This window comes from Notolepis coatsorum, assembly GCF_963971535.1.
Source record: "Notolepis coatsorum genome assembly, chromosome: 1".
Taxonomy (NCBI): Eukaryota; Metazoa; Chordata; class Actinopteri; order Aulopiformes; family Paralepididae; genus Notolepis; species Notolepis coatsorum.
In genome coordinates this window covers 293,071,834-293,096,081 of record NC_140165.1, presented here as the reverse complement: position 1 = coordinate 293,096,081, position 24,248 = coordinate 293,071,834, and the positions used below count along the sequence as shown (strand labels likewise).

Genomic DNA, 24,248 nt, shown 5'->3' with positions numbered 1-24,248 from the left:
AATAATAATTAATTTAATTTATATAGCGCTTCTCAATAACCCGAAGTCGCTGACAGTAGTCGGGAGCAGGGGTACAAACAAAGAAACGAAAGCAAAGAAACAAAAACAAAACAACAAAGAAACAAAAACAAAAGGAACATGAGACCATGGGGGGAACGGGGGAGACAGCCTGATCAGTTTAGCTGGTCGTTCATACTAATACACATTGGCCGTATTAGGGGGTGGGAAACTGATGGGTGGGGATCGGGCGTTGTGGACAGCGACTCCTACAGGTCTGTTGGTGCGCCTGCGCAGTACAATCAGGAAGTGTCGGGGGCAGCGTGAGCCTCCCACGCGTTACTCCTCGCCACTGAGAGATCGAGCTGCGCAGGTGAAAAGATGCGACTGCTGTTACCTCAAGTACCGGAGGGGACTTGTGCTATGTATGACTTAGTCCACATTGCAGCCGGCTTGTGGGAGGCGAGAAACAGCGTTCGTGACAGGGGAGGGTTGAATTGGATGATACGAAATTGGGATGGGAGAGAAATATAAAAAATGGGAGAAAGTGGATACATTTTTTTTTTTTAGTACAGTTGATTTGGCCACACCTAGCCTAATGTTTTTTCGATTTCTGATGGGTTTGTTTAGATTTTTCATCCTAACGATGGCTTGCTTCACTGATAGTGACAGCTCTTTGGAACACATAATTGAGAGTTGACCGCAACAGATGCCAAATGCAAATACCACACTTCAAATGAACTCTAGACCTTTTATCTGCTCCTTGTAAATGAAATAATGAGGAAATAACACACACCTGGCCATGGAACAGCTGAACAGCCAATTGTCTAAAAGGAGGAGCCACATTATAATTATAGAAATTGTTGTAATTCCTGCACCGTTGATGTGGATGTAAATACCCTCAAATTAAAGCTGAAAGTCTGCACTTAAAAGCACATCTTGATTGTTTCATTTCAAATCCATTGTGGTGGTGTACAGAGCCACAATGTATTGGTGTTTAAATATTTATGGACCTGACTGTATTAGCCTTACATAAAACTTGCTCTGACCATTCATGACCCCAAGAGGAAGAGATATATTGATTGTATTGACCTCATTACCTTTCTTCTAGTGCCCCTATCAGGCCAATAAGTCAGTGACATGAAGCTAAAGACGCACGCCTGTCAGTCACGCAACGCTCCTTGTAGCGCGTGACGGGTGACAGATCCTGGCGCAACGGGCGACAGCAGCTTTTACGGGGAGATTGTTGGGCCTTGGCCGAGGCTTGTTTGTTCATTCATTGATTTTATTTATTTATTTTATTTGACTAATACTACTAAGGATTGACGGTTACCTCTGTCTGTGAATATTACAGCATAGCAGTTGCATGGAGCATGTATTGGCTCCTTTGAATGGATATCTGTATGAATAAATATGTTTATGCATTGGTCCAGAGTAGTGAGTGCATTTTTATGCTAATGCTTGTTGAAGACTGCAACCAGCTCTAGCCAGTTGCTGTGGTTTTTATGGCTTCCCATTTTGGCCCTAAACGACTAAGCTGCCCTGGTGAAGGGACAATTTAGTTGCCATTTTATTGGTTTGGGCATGGACAAAAGATAAATACAGGTTGCTATTGCAGAGCCTATCCTCCTGTTTTGACACCAAGCTTGTAGATTAAAGTGAAAAATAGTTTCCGAGTTACTTCATGCTGCTCTATCTTGTATATCCTGCTCTTATAAGTCAAGTCCATCTTTATTATCCCTAAGATGGAGATTCAATTGACCTATCTCAAACCACACCCTCTTTTCTTGATCATCCGAGGATAACTGTTTCTTCCCTCGTTTGTCACAGTTGTGATTGGAGGATCAAGAAAAGAAGGCTTGCCATTATCGCCCAACCCTACTCGCAGCTTCTCCCAGTAAAAGGTCAGAGACGGAGGGGTCAGCATTGCTGTGAATCCTCTTCACTGTCATTGTGGTCCTACCTCACTCTTGTCAGGTCATGCGGGTGGTCATGCCCGCATCGATTGTGCAATAATACAATAATAAAATAGACATAGAAAAAAAAACAAGTAAGACATAAGATATAGACATGCTAAATTCCTGAGAGGGCACTGGTTCCTATGTACACACTACTATACAATATACAATTTTAACTCCGTCATTATTATACTTAATGTATCTAAACTATATTATACAAGAGCCACATCTGTTCTTTCCTTAAAGTGACTTTTCATATACCTCATTCATTTAAAGTGACTTTTCCATTATTTCCATTTTGTTTAAAGTGATAGAAAGAGTGGCAGGTGTCCTCCAGTGTGATTTCTATTATTAATCGACTTTGGCCACAGATGTTTTACTAAAACCGGTTGAGGTTTGAAGGTGAGAACACTTTGTAAGACAGACACTAGGACCCAACACCAGCGTTTCCGTTAGCCGGTAATTACCGGTATTTGACCGGCAAAATCTGTTGAAGTCCGACATATTTAATCTCTCCGGTCTTAATGTCTGGTGAAAATAATTCCCTGAGTCTAAGCACAATTTGATTATTTGAATTGTATTAAAATAGGCTAAAATTAAATAGCCTATGCGATGAACGAAACAATCATTACATTTGTTTCATTGTTGCTTCTAATAATGACAACGACGTTGTCAGCGAGAGCTTGGTGCTGGGTGTGCGAACTTTTGTGAAGCTGCAGAGCCGGAGCAGCAGCAGCACAATGCAGTACTCCAGCAGTACTCCAATTCAGCCATTTTCAATTCAATGTTGGGTGGGGGGCGCTGCTGTGCGGTCCCCAGAAAAGAGCCAATAACAGCTGAATCTGCTGCTCTGCATCGACATACTCTCGCAAATAAGTCATTGGGAGTCGTCACGCAAACCCACGATAATGTTGCCGTCTCTCTCTGCCAAATTTCTCTGTTCTTCGCTTGATATAATTAATACAAATGTCCAATATAACGGAATTCGTTAGCTCATAAAAATGTGATTATAACAGACTGTTGTTTATTAATGTCGGGCGACTGCCCACAGACACCTATTTGATTTAAAGTCGGCAGCAGCACGAGTCTCGGGACTTATTTTATTTGGAATATAATGACTTTATACGCAAAAGTAGCCTAGTTTTAAGTAAAAATATTATAAATCTACATGCCTTGATGATGTCATTCTTTTGTTTTGTTGTCATTCTTTTGCCTATCAATTGTTTTTAAGCCAATAAACTCTGACCGGAATTTCTCTCATTTGACCGGTAGATTGAAATCTACCGGACACTGAGGCCGGCAACAATTTTTTCTAACGGAAACCCTGCCCAACACATCGAAGGACTTGATTGATTTTGCACATCCAATACGGATAGAATGTGCAGCAGAGCAAATCTACACTGCAGTATTACCACTATTATGGTAAACCTATTGGAAGTGCGCTATTTTTCTGCATGAGACAGGTGAATGAATGAATGAATGAGAACTTTATTTAACAGATTGCAGAATGGGTACAAATACAGTACGGCTCAATACACATAATTGTTAACACTTTGATTGCCTAAGGTTAAATTCATGATATACCATCCCTTGCTAGCTCTATTTGTCTATGGAGAAGTTCCCCTTCTTTGCAGGGCTATAACTTTTTAAATTCTATTGCTAGATTGCCATTATTAAGGCCCATTCAAGGTCCTATATGTATTGTTCATGGTGTAGCAACGTTAAACTTTTTCATTCACATATTCATACTAAAATATGGTCTAAAGCAGGGGTTCCCAAACTTTTCAGGCCAGGGCCCAGAAAATAAGGCGTCAGAGAGCCGCGGCCCAATGCACATCGTCAGGCTTTTTTTTTTTTTTTTTTTGCCAGGCGACCAATTTTTTAAGCCAAATATCACTTCAATCCTATTAAGTTAGTTCAAGTTAGTTATTCATTTATATGTGCTATTTATGAGAGGGCTAACTTGTTGCAAAATAATAATGATAATAATAATAATAGCCTCATTAAAATACTATTGTTGCTTCGGTTGTTTTCAGCGTTTTATGTGCATAATCTGTTATTTAGTTTGAAATGTTCGTTGAAATAAGTAGATTTTTCGTTTTTATTTATTTATTAAGTTAAAGGGGTTATGCACTGCTATTCCTAGCACTATTTGGGCAACTTTACACACTTCCTGTGAGTCTATGTAACACATCTGTAATTTTTATTCCAAAAATAATCATTGTTTTATATTTCTAATCTTGTACTCAAAACCAGCATTTTTCAGCCTCATGAAAGCAGGCTATTATTGGCTTGGCTCCACCCAGACTTTGAGTGACAGCCACCCACCAAATAGCTCCGCCCATCTCCCCGTCAGAGATTAGGTTTCAGGTTACATACAAATATGGTATGTCATAAATATAGAGATGTAGCAGTACTGTCTATCTATATATATATAATATGTTACCATGAATTGAAATTGGGGGACCCTGATGTAAACGAGACGAAAGTCTTTCTCTGGTCTCCATCATAGCAGTACTGAGCAGTACTGTAGCAATACAAATATGGTATGTCATAAATATAGAGATGTAGCAGTACTGTCTATCTATATATATGTTACCACTATTTGTAAAAGCCACAACCACGTTACCATATTTGTAATAATGTAAATCATTGTGTCGTTGTACATATTGTGTATACACCGTTAGAAGCTAACATAGCTTAGCTTGGTAGCTATTGTGCTAACAACATATCCCGACGTCCGGCTCGCTGGCCGGCATGCACGCCCGACACAAAATGGTTCTCTCCTCTCTGTACACCCCCGTCCCCACGGGTACCCTGCCGGGGAGCCCATGGACGCGACAACGGCGGCAGCCGTAGGGTGCTCGAGCCCGCCGTAACGCTAGTGGTACACAATAGCTATGAGCTAACTAACGCTACGGCCGCCGCTGTTGTCGCGTCCACAAGCTCCCCGGCAGGACACCCGCGAGAACGGGGGCACACAAGGAGGAGAGAACCACCCCAAATCGAGCACTCATGCCGGCCGACAAGCCGGACACCGCGGTTGTTGTTAGCACAATAGTAGCCCACTGTGATGCACCGAGTGGGCCACCATTGATCAACATGCAGCGATGTGTAGCTTGCATGATGCGTGTGCAGTGCTTTGCCACACAGGTCTGAGAAGAGGACCTGCACATGATAGCAACCGGGAGCGTCGCGGAGCATTCAGCCTGCTGGCTACCTAGATCCACTTCAACCAGCCGAGCGTCGGGAGCTCCAGCAGCTTGTCGATGTGCTAATAGCCTGGAGCCAGCTACCGTTAGCTTGCAGAGGCTCCAGCACACCGACAAGCTGTGTAGCCAGCAGGCTGAATGCTCCGCGACGCTGGTTGAAGTGGATCTAGGTAGCCAGCAGGCTGAATGCTCAACGACGCTCCCGGTTGCTAACGCCGGCCCCGGCTGGTGCTAAGTAGCTAGCGATCGCTCCCGAGTCCCGAGAGCTAACGCCGGTCTGTCTGTCGAAGACCGAGGGAACCGCATCAGGCTTCAGCTGATTAGTGATCTTCTGGACAAGCCTTCCACCCTGCAGGTAGCAAGAATGGAGGCGGGCATTACTAAAACCACAGAGCCAATCACATCACCGTGCGCTATAAACAGCGCCCTGTGACGTGCACCAGGTCGTCAAATCAACATGACCTGATTTACTAGAGGCAAAGAGGGGATGGGCTGTAGCTGAGGAATTCGCCAATATAGTATTTAGGCCCAAAAACACATTGATACGAACTCCTATTACTATAATACAATGCTAGAGACTGAAAAATGACATTTATAATGCATAGCACCTTTAATATAAAACCATATAGTCACATTTTAGAATACAATAGAATAGAATTTTAGAATACAACTAGAAACACTGTCCTGGCCTGCTTCTAAGTTCAGTGGCCTGACAAAAAAAATAATAATACAAATAATTTTTTTTATTTTTTATTTTTTTTTAATCATCTCGCGGCCCACCCGTGGCTGCTCGCGGCCCACCTTTGGGTCGCGACCCCGACTTTGGGAACCACTGGTCTAAAGTATAAGTATGTTTTCATCTCTTTCTGCAGCTTTCTCCAGAACGTAATTTATAGCCCCAAATGCATTATATTGATGATGAAATACAGTTTGATAGCAATCAGCGCGATATAAAAAATTCCAACTGGAAGTACTTCTGGAAGTTACTACACGTCATCTGATGTTGACCGGATGGGCGAGGGGGCGTTTATAATTCCGTGGGCAGCGTTATACCATTCATCTAATGTGGGTCATATGTAGGGATGGGAATTGATAGGATTTTATCGATACGATTCCATTATCGATTCTGCTTATCGATTCGATTCTTTATCGATTCTCTTATCGATACCTGATCAATTTATAATTTAAATAAATAAATTGGAAATGCAACAGAACTAAGCTGGTTAGAATAACAACATGCAACTTGACATTTCTGATTGTCATTTATTGTTGAGCCCCCATGTCAGGGGCGACAGTGGCTCGGGAGGTAGAGCAGTCGTCTGGCAATCCGGAGGTTCCCGGTTCGATTCCCGCTCCTCCCGGGCAGCGTGTCGATGTGTCCTTGAGCAAGACACTTAACCCCTAACTGCTCCCGATGAGCAGGTTGGCACCTTGCATGGTTGCCTGCGCCGTCGTTGTGTGAATGTGTGAGTGATTGGGTAAAATGTAAGGAACAAATTGTAAAGCGCTTTGGATAAAAGCGCTATATAAAAAAGCAGCCATTTACCATGTCAGAAAAATACAAAAAATAAAACATTAACTATAGCCTACACTTAAATAAAATAATGTATTTGAGATTCTCTTAAAATGTATTTATTTTTTTATTCTTAAACTAATTTAATCTATTGAATAACAGTCGTTATTCCTCTTGACTTCTGTCTCACACACACACACACAGACACACAGAGCTCCCTCCCCGGGCCCCTGTCCTGTAGGTATTGGCTTGTGTTGCTACACGGACACATTTGTATGTTGCACCATGGTACTTCCTGTCTGACGGACTCAGAGTAGAGACTTAGTAAATAAACAATCCGGCTCTTATTATATGTGAACTAAAGAGTACAATGTTTACACAACAGTCCCCACCCGCTGTTTTATTGTATTTGTACCTGTACTATCCGCTGTCAGCTGTTTATCTCTCTTTGTGAGCTTGATTAAATAGCGTTAGCTCACGTTAGCTAGCGATAGCTCCGCGGCTAATTTTAGCTCACCCTAAACTAAATCAATGACCATGTTCTAAAGCATTCAAGTAGTTTTCACTGCACATAGAAGTAGCCAAACAGCGGGAGCATTTCGGGAGCATATGACCAAAAGCCAGGCAATTTCGAGCCCTTAAGGAATCAAATAGAGTCTGCCATGGCTACATGCTAACGCGCGCAACTGTAGGAAAAACCTGGCAGCGATAAGGGAATCGAAAGTCACAGGAGCCACACGGTTCCAGGCATCGGCCAATTAGGAACCGGTTCCCAACGGGAACCGGTTTTCGATTCCCATCCCTAGTCATATGTTCATCAGATCAGTTTGTATCGAACACGGAAATATTACACGCTAAAACTCACCCCAGTCTCCGCGGGCCGTTGGGCGATCAGCGTGGGGTAGACAGTTTTCCATTATGGGATGTAAAAATACCCGGTCCATTTCCAGGTTGTATAATGGTATATACGTCCAAATCATGTTGTTTATCGAGTTATTGGCAACGGATCGCTATGTATTGTGCCAAGATGGAGTCGCGGGAGCTATAGAGAGTGGCCGGAAGTAATATGGGTGATCAGCACTTCATCCACATCACTTCCTGTTTGGCGCTTCTGCCGATCGGCCACCAGATGGCGCTCTTGAACCGCTAGAGGATTGAGATGAGCTCAGAACTGTGTGTGAAGGCTGCGGATGGAAAATATGATTCCGATCACAGATTTTTGAAATATTGATATCAAAGACGAGTTACGGCGTCCTCGGCAACTTGAGCATGGCTAGGAAAGACGCCTAAACACGTATTCGGCACTTAAAGTGTTAAGGGGATGCAGACCAGAGAAAGACGTTTGTCTTGTTTACATCAGGGTCCCCCATTTTTTTATGACATACACAACATACATGACATCATGACATTTATGACATAGGGAGATTACTATGGATAGGCATAGGGTGTACTATCGATATCATAGCTGGCTAATGTCCACCCTCGCGATGGCTCCGGGCTCAGGCAGAGAGGCTTTTATCTTCAGTGTGGGTTTTATTAGCATAGTCTAGCAGCTGTCATTGTTTGGCTGGGGAGGAATTACTGCAGTTCACTGTGCCTGTGCATAAAGGTGGCTGTGACTTACAGTTGCTCCAAGGCATAATTTGCATAACCGGGACACGCACTTTCATGATCTATTAACCTCTGATCTTGACCACCTCTTTTCTTTTTTTGTGTAGTCCGTGGGTGAGTTTAGAGAAATTATAATGACATGACTGCCATAGTAGAGTTTAAGATGATTGGGTTATCTACATTTTCAATTAAACCAATCATGATTTTGTGTTTACTTAAGTGTCACCCTAATCACACGCGGGGCACATGTGTCGCACACAAACAAACACTGGACACCATTTACTGCAACCATCCTCACTCCGTGTTGGGTGAATCTTTGTATAGCCGCCCAACCACAATAGTCGTATGGAACTCGGTGTTGGTTGAATCTTGTGTCGGACCAATGAGCGATGGCGGTGAATGAAGGGGGGAGGGGTGGGAGGATGTTTACAGAGGCCTTGGAACACTTGTAATCTCTGCTCTCCGTTAAGTATTTTTCTATTTTGACTCGCCAGTGGGCAGAACTCGCGGCTGCGATTGTCACCGGCGCTGGACCCTGGCAATTGAACTCCTACCACCTCATCTCCTCTCACATCGATCAGGGTATTAATAGAAGGTGTACGGCATGTCGTTCTCTCTCTGTGAATGGGAGAGAGGGAGCCAGAGGGAGAGTGTGTGTGTGTGTGGAGGGGGTGGGGGGGGGGGGGGGGGGAGAGAGAGAGAGAAGGGAGAGGGAGAGAGGGGACTGTAGCGTAGTCATATATGTCAGCTTCTGAAGCTGCGTGGGTCGCTCGGCTCCCTCGCGCCATTGTTGTGGTTTTTTTAAAAACAAGGGCAGAACAAAGGAGTCCCCCGATGAAGCCGTGGAACCCTGTCACTCCTGCCGGCTCACCTTCCACAGCCGCGCCGTCGTCGGCCCCTGCTGGAATGCTACTGAAATCGAGTGTGCACAGCAGGAGTCCTACGGCAGACACACGGACACGGACCGAGGAAGAAACTGAATAACAAACTGAGGCCAATCTCTCAAAGTCCGTTCGTTTTATTCTTTTATTTATTTTTCTCTCTCCTCCGCCTATCCTTTTTCCCGGAGAAGAGCAGCCGCTCTCCTGATAAGCTTTTCGTCCCTTTTTTCTCCTGGACGTTGTGGCATCACTGCGGACGTCGCTGTGGCTTATTTGTTGAAGGGGTTGCCGTGGAGACTGGCGGTGGGGAGGCTGCGCTGGAGCCAGAGGCAGCGGGAGAGAGAGAGAGAGGAGGGAGCCGTCTGCTGCAGAGAAGCTGAGCAGAGCGCCGCAAACATGGGCTCCTCCGCGCCACGCGTCCTATGAAAGCTTTTACCTCCCAGCCGGCGCACAAACGGAACCCCCGTCTGCCCCCCCCTCACCCCCCACCCCCACTCAGCCCCCGCCGCGCTCCTCCTCGCTCTCTGCCAGTCTCTTCTTGTGTCTACGGGAGTCGGTGGAAGTGGAGGGGAGTAGAGGTTTGAACCGGGCCAGATGTGTTGGCATCGCAGGTCAGGTGGTCTCTCATGAGGGCTGGCTGAAGCGAGAGAGAGAGAGAGAGGGTCTGTCGGACCCAGGAGCACCTGGGGTCTCGTCCTTCTTTTCTTTTCTTCCTGTGACTGTGTGAATAGCTACGCCTGAATGAGAAAAAGCAATGCGGGCAACAGTAAGTAGCAGTCCGATCTTTTCAAAGTAAATCTCTTTTATTTATTTGAATTTTTTTTCTCTCTTCTCAGTTTAATTTAAATGTTTAGTAGGTAACGAGGAATGGTACAATCTAGCTTTCGGATGTAACTTTTTAAGGCAAAGGATAAGCAGGAGAAGAAGAAACAAAAACAGAAATGTGTTTGCTTCACACGGAAGGGGCTGGACAACATATACACACACACACACACACACACACACACACACACACACACACACACACACACACACACACACACACACGCGCACTCTAGTGGGGAGCGCCTTGACTTTGATTCAATTAGACCACCCCTGGCCAGCCTCTCCTACCGTGCTCTTGTGCTCGTACACTGCTACGCTCGCCGCCGCCGCTCGTGGGGGTGTGTGAGAACATGTGAGGTTGTGTGTGTGTGTGTAAGATCTGTGTGGCAGTCAAAGGGCTCCTTCGTCTCTCAGCCGAGCTCATGAATGGGAGCGATGTGTAGCATGGAGATGCTGATGATCACTGTGCTGGGAGGAGGAGGAGGAGGAGGGAGCCCCGGCCTTAGCCCCTTGCCGTGGGAGTGTAGGTTCTATGACGGCGAGGTAACCAGCGCCCCCACACACGCACGCATGCGCACACACACACACACACACACACACACACACACACACACACACACACACACACACAGCCTCACAAGCCTAATTATACGCACCATTTTAGAGTAGATAAGATCAAACGAAAGGGTTTGTTTGTTGTGAGGGGGAAGGAGCAGCTAAACCACATTATCGCAGAGGAAGTGTTTCACTGCCGTTGTACATGTATAACGTGCGTGTGACGAATACACTCTGACTGTTGTAATGAGTTCTGGTAGAGTAATGGAACAATGTATTTTGGAGGTGGGTCTGTTTGGTTTCTATTTTCTACTTGTTCTATGACCTTTTTTTGTTTCCATTTTCTTTTTATGAATGAATTTAATTAATTGTATCTAATGTTTTGTTTCTTTATTTCCCCTTTGTTCTATGGTATTTTATGATCTGGGGTCCTATTGTATTTGAAGAGGTGAATTATCAGAAATGGGGTTTGTTGGACTAGAATTCTGTTTAATTTCTGCTTTGTTCTATGTTGTGGTGTTTAGGAGCAGTAATATGTTAGGGTATATGTGTGGCAGTGTGGCAGTAGCGTGTCCCTCCACTAGCCACAGTCACTGACATGTAAAAAGGTTTGCATTACGAAGTGTATTAATTGTTGAATAGTTGTACAAGTTTAGGGTTATGGTTAAAGCTTCATGGCATTATTATATCCCTGAATGACATTGCAAGTTTGCAGCGAACATTCATGACCCCTAGAGGAAGAATCCTATTGATTTTGGTGACCCTGTGACCTTTCCTCTAGTGCCACCATCAGGCCAAATGTAACATTTTCACATTAGTGGATCTCCTGATCCGATTTCTACCAAACTTGACAAATATATTTGCCTTACCATAGCAAGGAGGCCTGTGAAGTTCTGAGCCATCTGGCCTCATTCTCACAACACTAAAAACACTAACTGCTCCTCAATGGCTCGAATTAGGGCCATGGTCACCAAAGGTGGATAGAGATTTTGGGCAGTTCGGAGATACGGTCTAGTTTAAGCTAGTCTAGTTTAATTGATTCCTATTCTTATATCAGCCTGTGCAGTTCAGTGTTGAAATCATTAACCTGTATAATGATGTACATAATGATGTTAAGATCAAACTAAATCTGTTTAAAATTAAAATGGCCACTCACCTGCTGCTGGGTGTTTCCAACTTTTAAACGTTTCTTTCCTGGTAATTAAAAAGACAAGTCTTAAGTTCTTGGAACATTAGCCTACCTCAGGCTACACTTTATCACCAGCATGCCATCAAGTCTTTGTTCAAGTTATTCTCTCTCTCTCTTTCTCACTTGCTCTTCTTTTCTTTTCCTGTTAAGGCCCACATAAGTTGAAATGGCTTCCTGTGTCACTCATAAGGAAATTATCCATGCTGTGTTTAGTAAGGGCTTGTGTCCATAGCGGACGTTTTTTTTCAAGGCGGACCGCTTTGAAAAGCAAAAATAAAAAGCTCAGAGCGTTTTCCTGAGTCTTGCGACTGCCGCGGCTCCGCCACTTACTCGATGTTGATTGGTCGGTCGAAAAAAGTTACCTTGATGAGCGCGCTCCTTTCCAAAAGTTGAACTAGTTTCAACTTTATGCGCTGGGAGCGCTCCGCCCAAAAACGCTGCCGCCGAGAGCGCATAAACGCGAGACGCTGGGAAAAGGAGCGCGCCTGTAGCATAGAAATTAATGACGGAAAGGAGCTGACGACTCATAAAACGTCCGCTATGGACACAAGCAGTGAAATATAAATATTTTTATATTTGAAAAAATATATTTTATTTGAAGTCTTGATATCCACAAGAAGATATTTGTGTGCTTTAAGTACCAGAAACCATCTCAATATAGTTGTACATCTCCTCTCTGGAGCGTCTCTCTCTCTCTGGAGCTTCTCTCTCTCTCTGGAGCTTCTCTCTCTCTCTGGACATTCTCTCTGGAGCTTCTCTCTCTCTGGAGCTTCTCTCTCTCTGGACATTCTCTCTGGAGCTTCTCTCTCTCTCTGGAGCTTCTATATCCAGAGCCTCTCTCTGGAGCTTCTATCTCTCTGGAGCTTCTATCTGGAGCTTCTATCTCTCTGGAACTTCTCTCTAAGCTTCTCTCTGGACCTTCTCTCTGGACCTTCTCTCTCTGGACCTTTTCTCTGGACCTTTTCTCTGGACCTTCTCTCTGGACCTTCTCTCTCTGGAGCTTCTCTCTCTGTGCCTGTGGAGCTTCTCTCTCTGGACCTTTTCTCTGGACCTTTTCTCTGGACCTTCTCTCTGGACCTTCTCTCTCTGGAGCTTCTCTCTCTGTGCCTGTGGAGCTTCTCTCTCTGGAGCTTCTATCTCTCTGGAGCTTCTATCTGGAGCTTCTATCTCTCTGGAACTTCTCTCTAAGCTTCTCTCTGGACCTTCTCTCTGGACCTTCTCTCTCTGGACCTTTTCTCTGGACCTTTTCTCTGGACCTTCTCTCTGGACCTTCTCTCTCTGGAGCTTCTCTCTCTGTGCCTGTGGAGCTTCTCTCTCTGGAGTTTCTCTCCCTCTGGAGCTTCTCTCTGTGGAGCTTCTCTCTGGAGCTTCTCTCTCTGGAGCTTCTCTCTGAACTTCTCTCTGGAGCTTCTCTCTCTCTGGAGCTTCTCTCTGTGGAGCTTCTCTCTCTGGAGCTTCTCTCTGAACTTCTCTCTGGAGCTTCTCTCTCTGGACCTTCTCTCTCTGTGAAATCCTGTTCCAGACGTGTGTTACATTTAAACCCCACCGGGCGGAGATTTTTAGTCCAGGGAAGCCTAGAGGTTCACTCGATCACATTGAAACGTGTCCAGGACACTCGATGCATGTGTTGTGCCGGATTATGTTGTGGACCAGATGGACACCAATACTGGAAATCGCGATCAAACAATTGGAATATTATTTTTGGAATACCCCAGATCAAAGGTAAGGACCATCTGACGTCAATTCCAGCTTGATCCATCGTACAATGTTTTCATATCGATCCAGCTGATCGGTGTGTTGTGTTCAAAACGAATGCCGTTACTGGCCATCAAAGCATGAAAAATACATTTGATTTGGAAATAGTAGCGTGTCCAGGCAAGAAACGCCAACGCTTATAGTAGAATTCACGTAGAGCCCTATAACTCAGCTTTTCAGGAATTATCCCGGATCACTCATAAACTACCGTAATTCCTCTAATAGTAACCCCGGCTTGTATTTGTTTCAACTGTAGCGGGTACCAGGCTTGTATTAGGAGGAGGCCTGTATAAGAGGGAGGCCTATATTTCAAATTTTCAAACGGATCATAATGAATAAATCAACATTTTGTGTCAGTTTGAACCCAGTAAAATGTACTGGGTTCATTTATTGAAACCAAGTACTGTATGAAATAGTAAACAGTGCAATTACAGGTGGTCACTGGTCATTTCAACGTTTTCAAAGTGAAATCAAGTAACTAGCTCAGTATGCAGCTCAGTATATTAGTAACCCGGCTTGTATTAGGAGGCCGGCTTATAATTGCTTAGCTCAAGAGCGCACCCGGCCATTAATAGAGACCCGGCTTGTATTTGAGACCCGGTTACTATTAGAGGAATTACGGTATACAATATTCACCACGGGATACTCACAAATACACATGAGCACACACAGACACACACACACCACTCATGCGGCAACCGCTAAAACAATCACTTTAACAAAATGTCACTTTAAAAAATAGAATCTTTAGAAACACTTTAAAAGAAGGAGGTACTGTATAGTTTAGATACATTAAGAGGTAACATTGTAAATTGTATATTGCATAGTAGTCTATATAAAAACCAGTTTCTCGGGAACCTAGCATATCTTTTTTTACCATGCATATCTTGTCTTATCTATTTTATTTTTTCTATGCCTATTTTATTCTATTATTATTGTATTTTGCACAATCAACGCGGGCATGACCACCCGCATTTCACTGTATGCCCTGGTATGTATGTAACAAATAAACCTCTAAAATAATTTTTTTTTATCTTTTTTGCATGTTCGACGGAAGAAAGTCACTGTCAAATTACCATAGTATTGTCTCCATAGCTATAATATAGAATATAGATATAGCTCTACAAACAAGGTGATGCACCCCCATCTTTAAAGTGTGGCCTAGCTAGAACGGGATAAGGATAATGGCTGGCGCTGAATGAGTTAAATGTCTTATATTTTACACTTTTCTGGTGTTTTATTTGAAGTCTTGATATCCACAAGAAGATAGTTTATAGTTTTTAGTTAGGTCGCTTTCACATATAGTTTTGGTGGACTCGGTGCGGTTCTGGAGGTGAAGTTACAACATTGTTGCATTCTTCATTTGGTTCGCCTGCGTTCACATAGAGAAATCTGTCAGCGCACCGAGACCTTCTGAACAATGTCACGCGGTCGAAAAGGGCGCTTGTCTATTGGACAGTGGAAATGTGTGTGTGGCTTAGGGCTGGGCGATATGGAAAAAAATCATATCGCGATAACGATATGATAATTTTATTTTATTTCTCGATATCGATAATTATCGAATTGTTATAAGTATAAATTTTTTTTTTTTTTTTTTTTTTTAACAACATATGTATGTTTATTTTGCAGCAATTCTTTGTCATTGCCGCCATCTTTAGTGTTACATCCCCTCACACTCCAGTTCTCAGGCTGCAGCTGGTTTAAAAGCTAAAGTAAACCGGCTTCTCTGCTGGCTGTGGCTCCAGAGGAGTTGAACAGTTCTGGCTCTGCTAGTTTATTTTCGATCTTTTGGCGCTTTTTTGGTGGACAAACCACCGCACATGTGCACTGTGACTCGTGACTGGAGTCTAGTTCTGCTAGCACACATAGCCTACTGTGTACAGACGGTTTCAAAATGTATTTTAAATTAGAAGGCAAACAAAATAAATGGACAAGAGAAAAAGAAATCTGAATTTGGTCAGTATTGTCATTTGGACAAGCAAAGCCATTACTTTAAGTTGCAGGCAAGAAAGACAAGTCTGTCCACGGTCTCTGGTTTTAAAACTGCCCTGTTGCAGGTAAAAAAAAAAAAAAAAAAACGATTTTTCGATTTTTTTTAAATTTCGATATTCGATATCGATTATTAAAATATATCGCGATATTTATCGTTATCGTTATATCGCCCAGCCCTAGTGTGGCTGCAAGCCGTGTGTGCGCGCGCGCGCGCGTGTGTGGACTGTCTACGAGCCCTCCAGATCAGCGGAGCGAGTTTTGACATGGCATTGATCCATTGTTCTATTGAAGCACATTACCACCATCCTCTCGCTAAACAACTTGTAGACCAATAATAATAATATAATAATAATAGTATTGACGTGGCATTGATCCATTATTAATGTCGTGCGCCTCGGTAATAATAATAAGCCGCGTTTTTCTTCCTTCTTCCCAAGATGCACAGTTAGATATATAGATAGATAGATAGATAGATAGATAGATAGATAGAGAGATTAGATGCAGTGTGCTTGTTTTGCAGTGAGTGCTGCAAGCAGTGGTAATAATAATCACTTCCTATATTTGGTTCGCGTTTGGTCCGCTGAAGCCGAACCGAGACCTACGTTTTCAGGCGGACTAGAGTTCGCCTGCTTGGTCCGCGGACCGAGTTCGACGCGCATTCACACAGACCCGAAAAACCGGACTATCGAATTCTGGTCCGAAAGTCCGGACCAAACAACCCCTGTGTGAAAGCGACCTCAGTTATAGTTTTACATCTCCTCTCTGGAGCTTCTCTCTCTCTCTCTGGAGCTTCTCTCTCTCTGGAGCTTCTCTCTCTCTCTCTGGAGCTTCTCTGGAGCTGGAGCTTCTCTCTCTCTGGAGCTGGAGCTTCTCTCTCTCTGGAGCTTCTCTCTCTCTCTGGAGCTTCTCTCTCTCTGGAGCTTCTCTCTCTGGAGCTTCTCTCTGAAGCCTCTCTATGGAGCTTCTCTCTGGAGCTTCTCTCTCTGGAGCTTCTCTCTCTCTCTCTGGAGCTTCTCTCTCTGGAGCTTCTCTCTCTCTGGAGCTTCTCTCTCTCTCTCTGGAGCTTCTCTCTCTCTCTCTGGAGCTTCTCTCTCTCTGGAGCTTCTCTCTCTGGAGCTTCTCTCTTTGGAGCTTCTCTCTGAAGCCTCTCTCTGGAGCTTCTCTCTCTGGAGCTTCTCTCTCTGGAGCTTCTCTCTCTCTCTCTGGAGCTTCTCTCTCTGGAGCTTCTCTCTCTGGAGCTTCTCTCTCTGGAGCTTCTATCTGTCTCTCTGGAGCTTCTCTCTCTCTCTCTGGAGCTTCTCTCTGGAGCTTCTCTCTGGAGCTTCTCTCTCTGGAGCTTCTCTCTCTCTCTGGAGCTTCTCTCTCTCTGGAGCTTCTCTCTCTCTGGAGCTTCTCTCTCTGGAGCTTCTCTCCCTGGAGCTTCTCTCTCTCTCTGGAGCTTCTCTCTCTCCTCTGGAGCTTCTCTGGAGCTTCTCTCTCTGGAGCTTCTCTCTCTGGAGCTTCTCTCTCTCTCTGGAGCTTCTCTCTCTGGAGCTTCTCTCTCTCTCTGGAGCTTCTCTCTCTCTGGAGCTTCTCTCTCTCTCTGGAGCTTCTCTCTCTCTCTCTGGAGCTTCTCTCTCTCTCTGGAGCTTCTCTCTCTGGAGCTTCTCTCTCTGGAGCTTCTCTCTCTCTCTCTGGAGCTTCTCTCTCTCTGGAGCTTCTCTCTCTGGAGCTTCTCTCTCTCTCTGGAGCTTCTCTCTCTGTAGCTTCTCTCTCTGGAGCTTCTCTCTCTGGAGCTTCTCTCTCTCTCCTGGAGCTTCTCTCTCTCTGGAGCTTCTCTCTGGAGCTTCTCTCTCTCTCTGGAGCTTCTCTCTCTGAAGCCTCTCTCTGGAGCTTCTCTCTCTGGAGCTTCTCTCTCTCTCTCTGGAGCTTCTCTCTCTGGAGCTTCTCTCTCTCTCTCTGGAGCTTCTCTCTCTCTGGAGCTTCTCTCTCTCTGGAGCTTCTCTCTCTGGAGCTTCTCTCTCTCTGGAGCTTCTCTCTCTCTGGAGCTTCTCTCTCTGGAGCTTCTCTCTCTCTCTCTGGAGCTTCTCTCTCTGGAGCTTCTCTCTCTCTCTGGAGCTTCTCTCTGGAGCTTCTCTCTCTCTCTGGACCTTCTCTCTCTGGAGCTTCTCTCTCTCTCTGGACCTTCTCTCTCTCTGGAGCTTCTCTCTCTGGAGCTTCTCTCTCTCTCTGGAGCTTCTCTCTCTCTCTGGAGCTTCTCTCTCTCTGGAGCTTCTCTCTCTGGAGCTTCTCTCTCTCTCTCTGGAGCTTCTCTCTCTGGACCTTCTCTCTGGAGCTTCTCTCTCTGGACCTTCTCTCTCTCTCTCTCTCTCTGGAGCTTCTCTCTCTGGACCTTCTTTCTGGACCTTCTCTCTCTCTCTGGACCTTCTCTCTCTCTCTGGAGTTTCTCTCTCTCTGGACCTTCTCTCTCTCTGGACCTTCTCTCTCTCTGGAGCTTGAGGAGATGACTGTTGATTGGACTAGGAGTTGGGTGGCTTCTTTTCTCTTTTCTCTCTCTCTGGAGCTTCTCTCTCTGGAGCTTCTCTCTCTCTCTCTGGACCTTCTCTCTCTCTGGAGCTTCTCTGGACCTTCTCTCTCTCTGGAGCTTCTCTCTCTGGAGCTTCTCTCTCTGGAGCTTCTCTCTCTGGAGCTTCTCTCTCTCTGGAGCTTCTCTCTCTCTGGAGCTTCTCTCTCTCTCTGGAGCTTCTCTCTGGAGCTTCTCTCTCTCTCTGGAGCTTCTCTCTCTCGAGCTTCTCTCTCTGGAGCTTCTCTCTCTCTCTGGAGCTTCTCTCTCTCTCTCTGGAGCTTCTCTCTCTGAAGCCTCTCTCTGGAGCTTCTCTCTCTCTCTCTGGAGCTTCTCTCTCTTTCTCTGGAGCTTCTCTCTCTGGAGCTTCTCTCTCTCTCTCTGGAGCTTCTCTCTCTGGAGCTTCTCTCTCTCTCTGGAGCTTCTCTCTCTCTGGAGCTTCTCTCTCTCTGGAGCTTCTCTCTCTCTCTCTGGAGCTTCTCTCTCTGGAGCTTCTCTCTCTCTCTCTGGAGCTTATCTCATGGAGCTTCTCTCTCTCTGGAGCTTCTCTCTCTCTGGAGCTTCTCTCTCTCTGGAGCTTCTCTCTCTGGACCTCTCTGGAGCTTCTCTCTCTGGACCTTCTCTTTCTGGACCTTCTCTCTCTCTGGACCTTCTCTCTCTCTCTGGAGTTTCTCTCTCCCTGGACCTTCTCTCTCTCTGGAGCTTGAGGAGATGACTGTTGATTGGACTAGGAGTTGGGTGGCTTCTTTTCTCAGGAAGGGGCGGATCCTTCTGATGTTGCTCAGGAGGAATCTGCAGGTTCTGGTTGTCACTGTGATGTGAGCGGAGAAGTTCAACTGGTCGTCAAGGACAACACCAAGGTTCTTGGTGGTCGGGGATGCGGTCACAGCTGCATTCTCGACTGTGATGGAAAGGTCGGTCAGGGCGGAGGATTTGTTCTGTTCTGTTTTGCTTAGGTTCAGTTTGAGGTGGTTGGTCGTCATCCAGGCGGAGATGTCGGACAGACAGGCCGAGATCTGCTCCGAGACGTGGATATCTGAGGGAGGGAAGGAGAGGAAGAGTTGAGTATCATCGGCATAACAATGATACGAGAAAGCATGAGACGTGATAATGTTACCCAGTGATTTAGTGTAGAGGGAGAAGAGAAGGGGTCCTAGAACCGAGCCCTGGGGGACACCCGTCCGCAGGGGGCGGGGGGCCGACAGGGTCCCTCTCCATGACATTTGGTAGGAGTGGTCAACTGGTCATTGAGGTATGATGTCAGCCATGTCAGTGCAGAGCCAGCCACTCCCATTCCTGCGAGGGCCGCGAGGAGGATCTGATGGTTGACTGTGTCGAAGGCTGCAGATAGATCTAGGAGAATCAGGACAGAGGAGAGGCCTTTCGCTTTTGCTAAGTGAAGTGACTCTGTGACCGCAATGAGGGCCGTTTCTGTGGAGTGGCCAGTCCTGAAGCCTGACTGATTAGGGTCTAGGTAGGAGGTCATTCTGTAAGAGATAAGCAGTAAGTTGGTTGGATACAGCACGAAGGAGAGAAGAGAGACAGGACGATAGTTAGGGATGGGTACCGAATTCGGTACTTTTGAGGCACCGAACCGAAACACGTCGGTACTACCGAGTATCGAATCAAGTGAGAAACCGAAGAAAAAAAAAATAAAAAAAAAAAAAAGTTTTTATAATTTCTTTTTTACTTTTTTTTTTTATTATTCTTTTTTTTTCATGTCAACGTTCACACGCACAATATATGCTTACCTAGGATTTGACTTGATTCAACAACAAGCAGTCGGAGCAATGACGAGCCGAAAACTGTCGAAATTGTAGTTATTTGAAGTTTGGATTTTCTTTTTACGACTGAGGTAGGTAAATTAAATTTCTTGAGACTAAAGTACCGAAAAAAGGTACCGTTGGGTACCGGTATCGATTCACAGGTACCGGTACCGGTATCTGTTCAAATGTGAAAGGTACCCATCCCTAACGATAGTTGCCTATGATGGTGGGGTTCACGGTTGTTTTTTTATGAGCGGTGTGACTTAGAGTTGTTCCGATACCGATACCAGTATCGGAAATGCCGCCGATACTGCCTAAAATGCTGGTATCGGTATCGGCGAGTACCCAGTCTAATGTTGCGCTCCGATACCATATGATGTAATTTATCAACAACACTGCGGACGTTGGGCTCTGTAGATATACCCTACTCGCTGAGTGAGCATTATAAAACAAACGTGTGCTTAATCGACCGTGAATTAAAGTGTCAATTGCCATTTTAACAGCAGAACAGATACTTTCTTAAAATGCCATCGTCCCGGCAGAGCGCTGTTGACGGGGAGCTCTGATGTTATTAGCATTAGCTGAACAGCTAACCGAAAGCTAGCATTAACTAACGTTAAAGGTTTAGCCATAACGTTACCTTGGCTAAAGTTGGGGCTATTCATAATCCAGCAATAATGGCTGCAGACCTGCAAGCAAAGTACAGCAAGTTGGCAAAGGAGTATTCCAAGTTAAATCACAATGTCACCAGTAACGTTAGTTTTTCCATATACCGGTAGCGCTGATGCTAGCTAACCTAGCTCACGGTAACGTCGTCATTGCACAATTGCACGTCGCGTACACAATTAATGACATGTTGCGGACAGCCATATCGGCGACAATGTTTAGCTTTTAGTGCCAAATGATAAGAGTCTGAGGCGGAGTCTCAAAAGAGAATGTTGAATATTTATTGTGCAAAAATCACAACAACAGAGCCTCTGCTACTAAACGGAGCCTTCTTGTGGAAGCAAGTGCAGCAACGAATAATGTCCGTGTGGAACTAATGTGCCAACAACCTTTCCGTGGGTGAACTCATTGAGATAGTTTTCAATTACTGATACTAATACTAATCTATACAATCACCTGTTGTTGAATAAAACTTTATAGTTATTACTAAAAAAAAAACAGTATATAAACAGTAGCTGTATAAAAAAAAAAAAAAAGTTTTATAATTTATATAATATTTTTTTTATTTTCTTATTTTTTTAATGTATGCACTGGTATCGGATAAGTATCAGTATCGGCCGATACCCAAAGCTTAGGTATCGGAATCGGATCGGAAAGAAAAAAATGGTATCGGAACATCTCTAGTGTGACTAGCTTGTTTTAGGGAGGTGGGTACCACCCCCGAGTTGAGGGAGGAGTTGATGGTTGCAGTTAGGAATGGGAGGATGTCTGGTGCTATGGTCTGGAGGAGGATCTTCTCTCTCTATGGTCTGGAGGAGGACCTTCTCTCTCTGGAGCTTCTCTCTCTATGGTCTGGAGGAGGACCTTCTCTCTCTGGAGGAGGACCTTCTCTCTCTATGGTCTGGAGGAGGACCTTCTCTCTCTATGGTCTGGAGGAGGACCTTCTCTCTCTATGGTCTGGAGGAGGACCTTCTCTCTCTATGGTCTGGAGGAGGACCTTCTCTCTCTATGGTCTGGAGGAGGACCTTCTCTCTCTATGGTCTGGAGGAGGACCTTCTCTCTCTATGGTCTGGAGGATGACCTTCTCTCTCTATGGTCTGGAGGAGGACCTTCTCTCTCTATGGTCTGGAGGAGGACCTTCTCTCTCTATGGTCTGGAGGAGGACCTTCTCTCTCTATGGTCTGGAGGAGGACCTTCTCTCTCTATGGTCTGGAGGAGGACCTTCTCTCTCTATGGTCTGGAGGAGGACCTTCTCTCTCTATGGTCTGGAGGAGGACCTTCTCTCTCTATGGTCTGGAGGAGGACCTTCTCTCTCTATGGTCTGGAGGAGGACCTTCTCTCTCTATGGTCTGGAGGAGGACCTTCTCTCTCTATGGTCTGGAGGAGGACCTTCTCTCTCTGGAGCTTCTCTCTATGGTCTGGAGGAGGACCTTCTCTCTCTGGAGCTTCTCTCTCTGGAGCTTCTCTCTCTGGAGCTTCTCTCTCTGGACATTCTCTCTGGAGCTTCTCTCTCTCTGGAGCTTCTCTCTGGAGCTTCTCTCTGGACCTTCTCTCTATGGATCTTCTCTCTGGAGCTTCTCTGGAGCTTCTCTCTCTCTGGACCTTCTCTCTCTCTGGACCTTCTCTCTGGACCTTCTCTCTATGGAGCTTCTCTCTGGAGCTTCTCTCTCTCTGGAGCTTCTCTCTCTCTGGACCATCTCTCTGGAACTTCTCTCTGGATCTTCTCTCTCTGGACCATCTCTCTGTACCATCTCTCTGGAGCTTCTCTCTCTCTGGAGCTTCTCTCTGGAGTTTCTCTCTCTGGACCTTCTCTCTCTCTGGACCTTTTCTCTGGAGCTTCTCTCTCTGGAGAGTCTCTCTTTGGAGCTTCTCTCTCTGTGGAGGACCTTCTCTCTCTATGGTCTGGAGGAGGACCTTCTCTCTCTATGGTCTGGAGGAGGACCTTCTCTCTCTATGGTCTGGAGGAGGACCTTCTCTCTCTATGGTCTGGAGGAGGACCTTCTCTCTCTGGAGCTTCTCTCTATGGTCTGGAGGAGGACCTTCTCTCTCTGGAGCTTCTCTCTCTGGAGCTTCTCTCTCTGGAGCTTCTCTCTCTGGACATTCTCTCTGGAGCTTCTCTCTCTCTGGAGCTTCTCTCTGGAGCTTCTCTCTGGACCTTCTCTCTATGGAGCTTCTCTCTGGAGCTTCTCTGGAGCTTCTCTCTCTCTGGACCTTCTCTCTCTCTGGACCTTCTCTCTGGACCTTCTCTCTATGGAGCTTCTCTCTGGAGCTTCTCTCTCTCTGGAGCTTCTCTCTCTCTGGACCATCTCTCTGGAACTTCTCTCTGGATCTTCTCTCTCTGGACCATCTCTCTGTACCATCTCTCTGGAGCTTCTCTCTCTCTGGAGCTTCTCTCTGGAGTTTCTCTCTCTGGACCTTCTCTCTCTCTGGACCTTTTCTCTGGAGCTTCTCTCTCTGGAGAGTCTCTCTTTGGAGCTTCTCTCTCTGTGGAGTTGCTCTCTCTCTGGAGCTTCTCTCTGAAGCCTCTCTCTGGAGCTTCTCTCTATCTCTCTGGATCTTCTCTCTCTGGACCTTCTCTCTCTCTCTCTGGAGCTTCTCTCTGGAGTTTCTCTCTGGAGTTTCTCTCTCTCTCTCTCTCTCTCTCTCTCTCTCTCTCTCTCTCTCTCTCTGGACCTTCTCTCTCTGGAGCTTCTCTCTCTGGAGCTTCTCTCTCTGGACCTTCTCTCTCTCTGGACCTTCTCTCTCTGGAGCTTCTCTCTCTGGACATTCTCTCTCTCTGGAGCTTCTCTCTCTGGTAGGGCTGTCTTAAATACTTCGAAGCTTCGATGGCACAAGCTTCAAACATAAAAAAAAAATCGAAGTTTAAAAAAAAAAAAAATCATTTTTTTTTTTCAAAAAGAAATTTCAACTTTATTATAATTTTTTTTTTTAATTTTTACTTTGGTGTGTGTGTGTGCATGGGGCCATTGGGTGGGGCCGGGGGACAAATACACTGGAGGAAAGTAACCAAGCTCAGCACTGCCCAAATTATATCATCACTATTGCCTGTTTGAAGGATATCATCCTCAAACACATACACCACCTACACGCCTATTCTCAGTCCTTGCCCCACAATGGTGGAATGAACTACCCACCCCAGTTAGGACAGCCGAATCCCGTCCAATCTTTCGCCGTCGACTAAAGACGCACTTCTTCAACGATTATCTGAAATAAAATAAAAAAAATCTAACCCTAACTAACCTTACTGTCATGCACTTGTCCTAATAAACTAACCTACACTGTAACACGAAACACTTTGATGAATATTGTTACTCAGCTGATAGGGGTCCCTTAAAGACAACATACGTCCCCACCTGAGAAACCTGGGTGTTGTCTTTGACCAGGCCATGAACCTAGACAAACATGTCAAAACACTCACACGCACCTGCTTCTTTCACCTCAGAAACATTGCAAAACTGCGCACCATCATATCTCACTCTGAACTAGAACTATCCGTGCATGCTTTTATTTCCTCTAGGCTTGACTACTGCAACTCACTTTTCACCTGTCTCACCAAATCATCCACAGATAAACTACAAATGGTCCAAAATGCTGCAGCCAGGCTACTCACAAGGTCAAAAAAATCATGTCACATCACTCCCATTTTGGTATCCCTGCACTGGCTCCCGGTACACTATAGAATTCACTTCAAAGTCCTCACTTTCACTTTCAGAGCACTTCACGGTCAGGCCCCTATCTACATCACGGAACTCATCCATCCCTACACCAACACCCGCTCACTCAGAT

The 24,248-nt window shown here is 45.3% G+C and overlaps 1 protein-coding gene across 2 annotated transcripts in view; it reads left to right on the top strand.

Annotated features, from left to right (window-relative positions):
- The window catches only part of fndc3a (fibronectin type III domain containing 3A), a 178,486-nt gene that overhangs the window by 37,345 nt on the left and 116,893 nt on the right, over positions 1-24,248 (top strand). Inside the window, exon 1 of one of the 2 annotated variants that reach the window (XM_084312741.1) lies at positions 9,908-9,938. The exons of the other annotated variant lie outside the window; for it this stretch is intronic. Coding sequence (XP_084168867.1) covers positions 9,927-9,938 — 12 coding nt within the window. The 5' untranslated portion in view covers positions 9,908-9,926. Of the gene's footprint in view, positions 1-9,907; positions 9,939-24,248 lie in introns of those variants that run through there. 2 annotated transcript variants of the gene reach the window in all.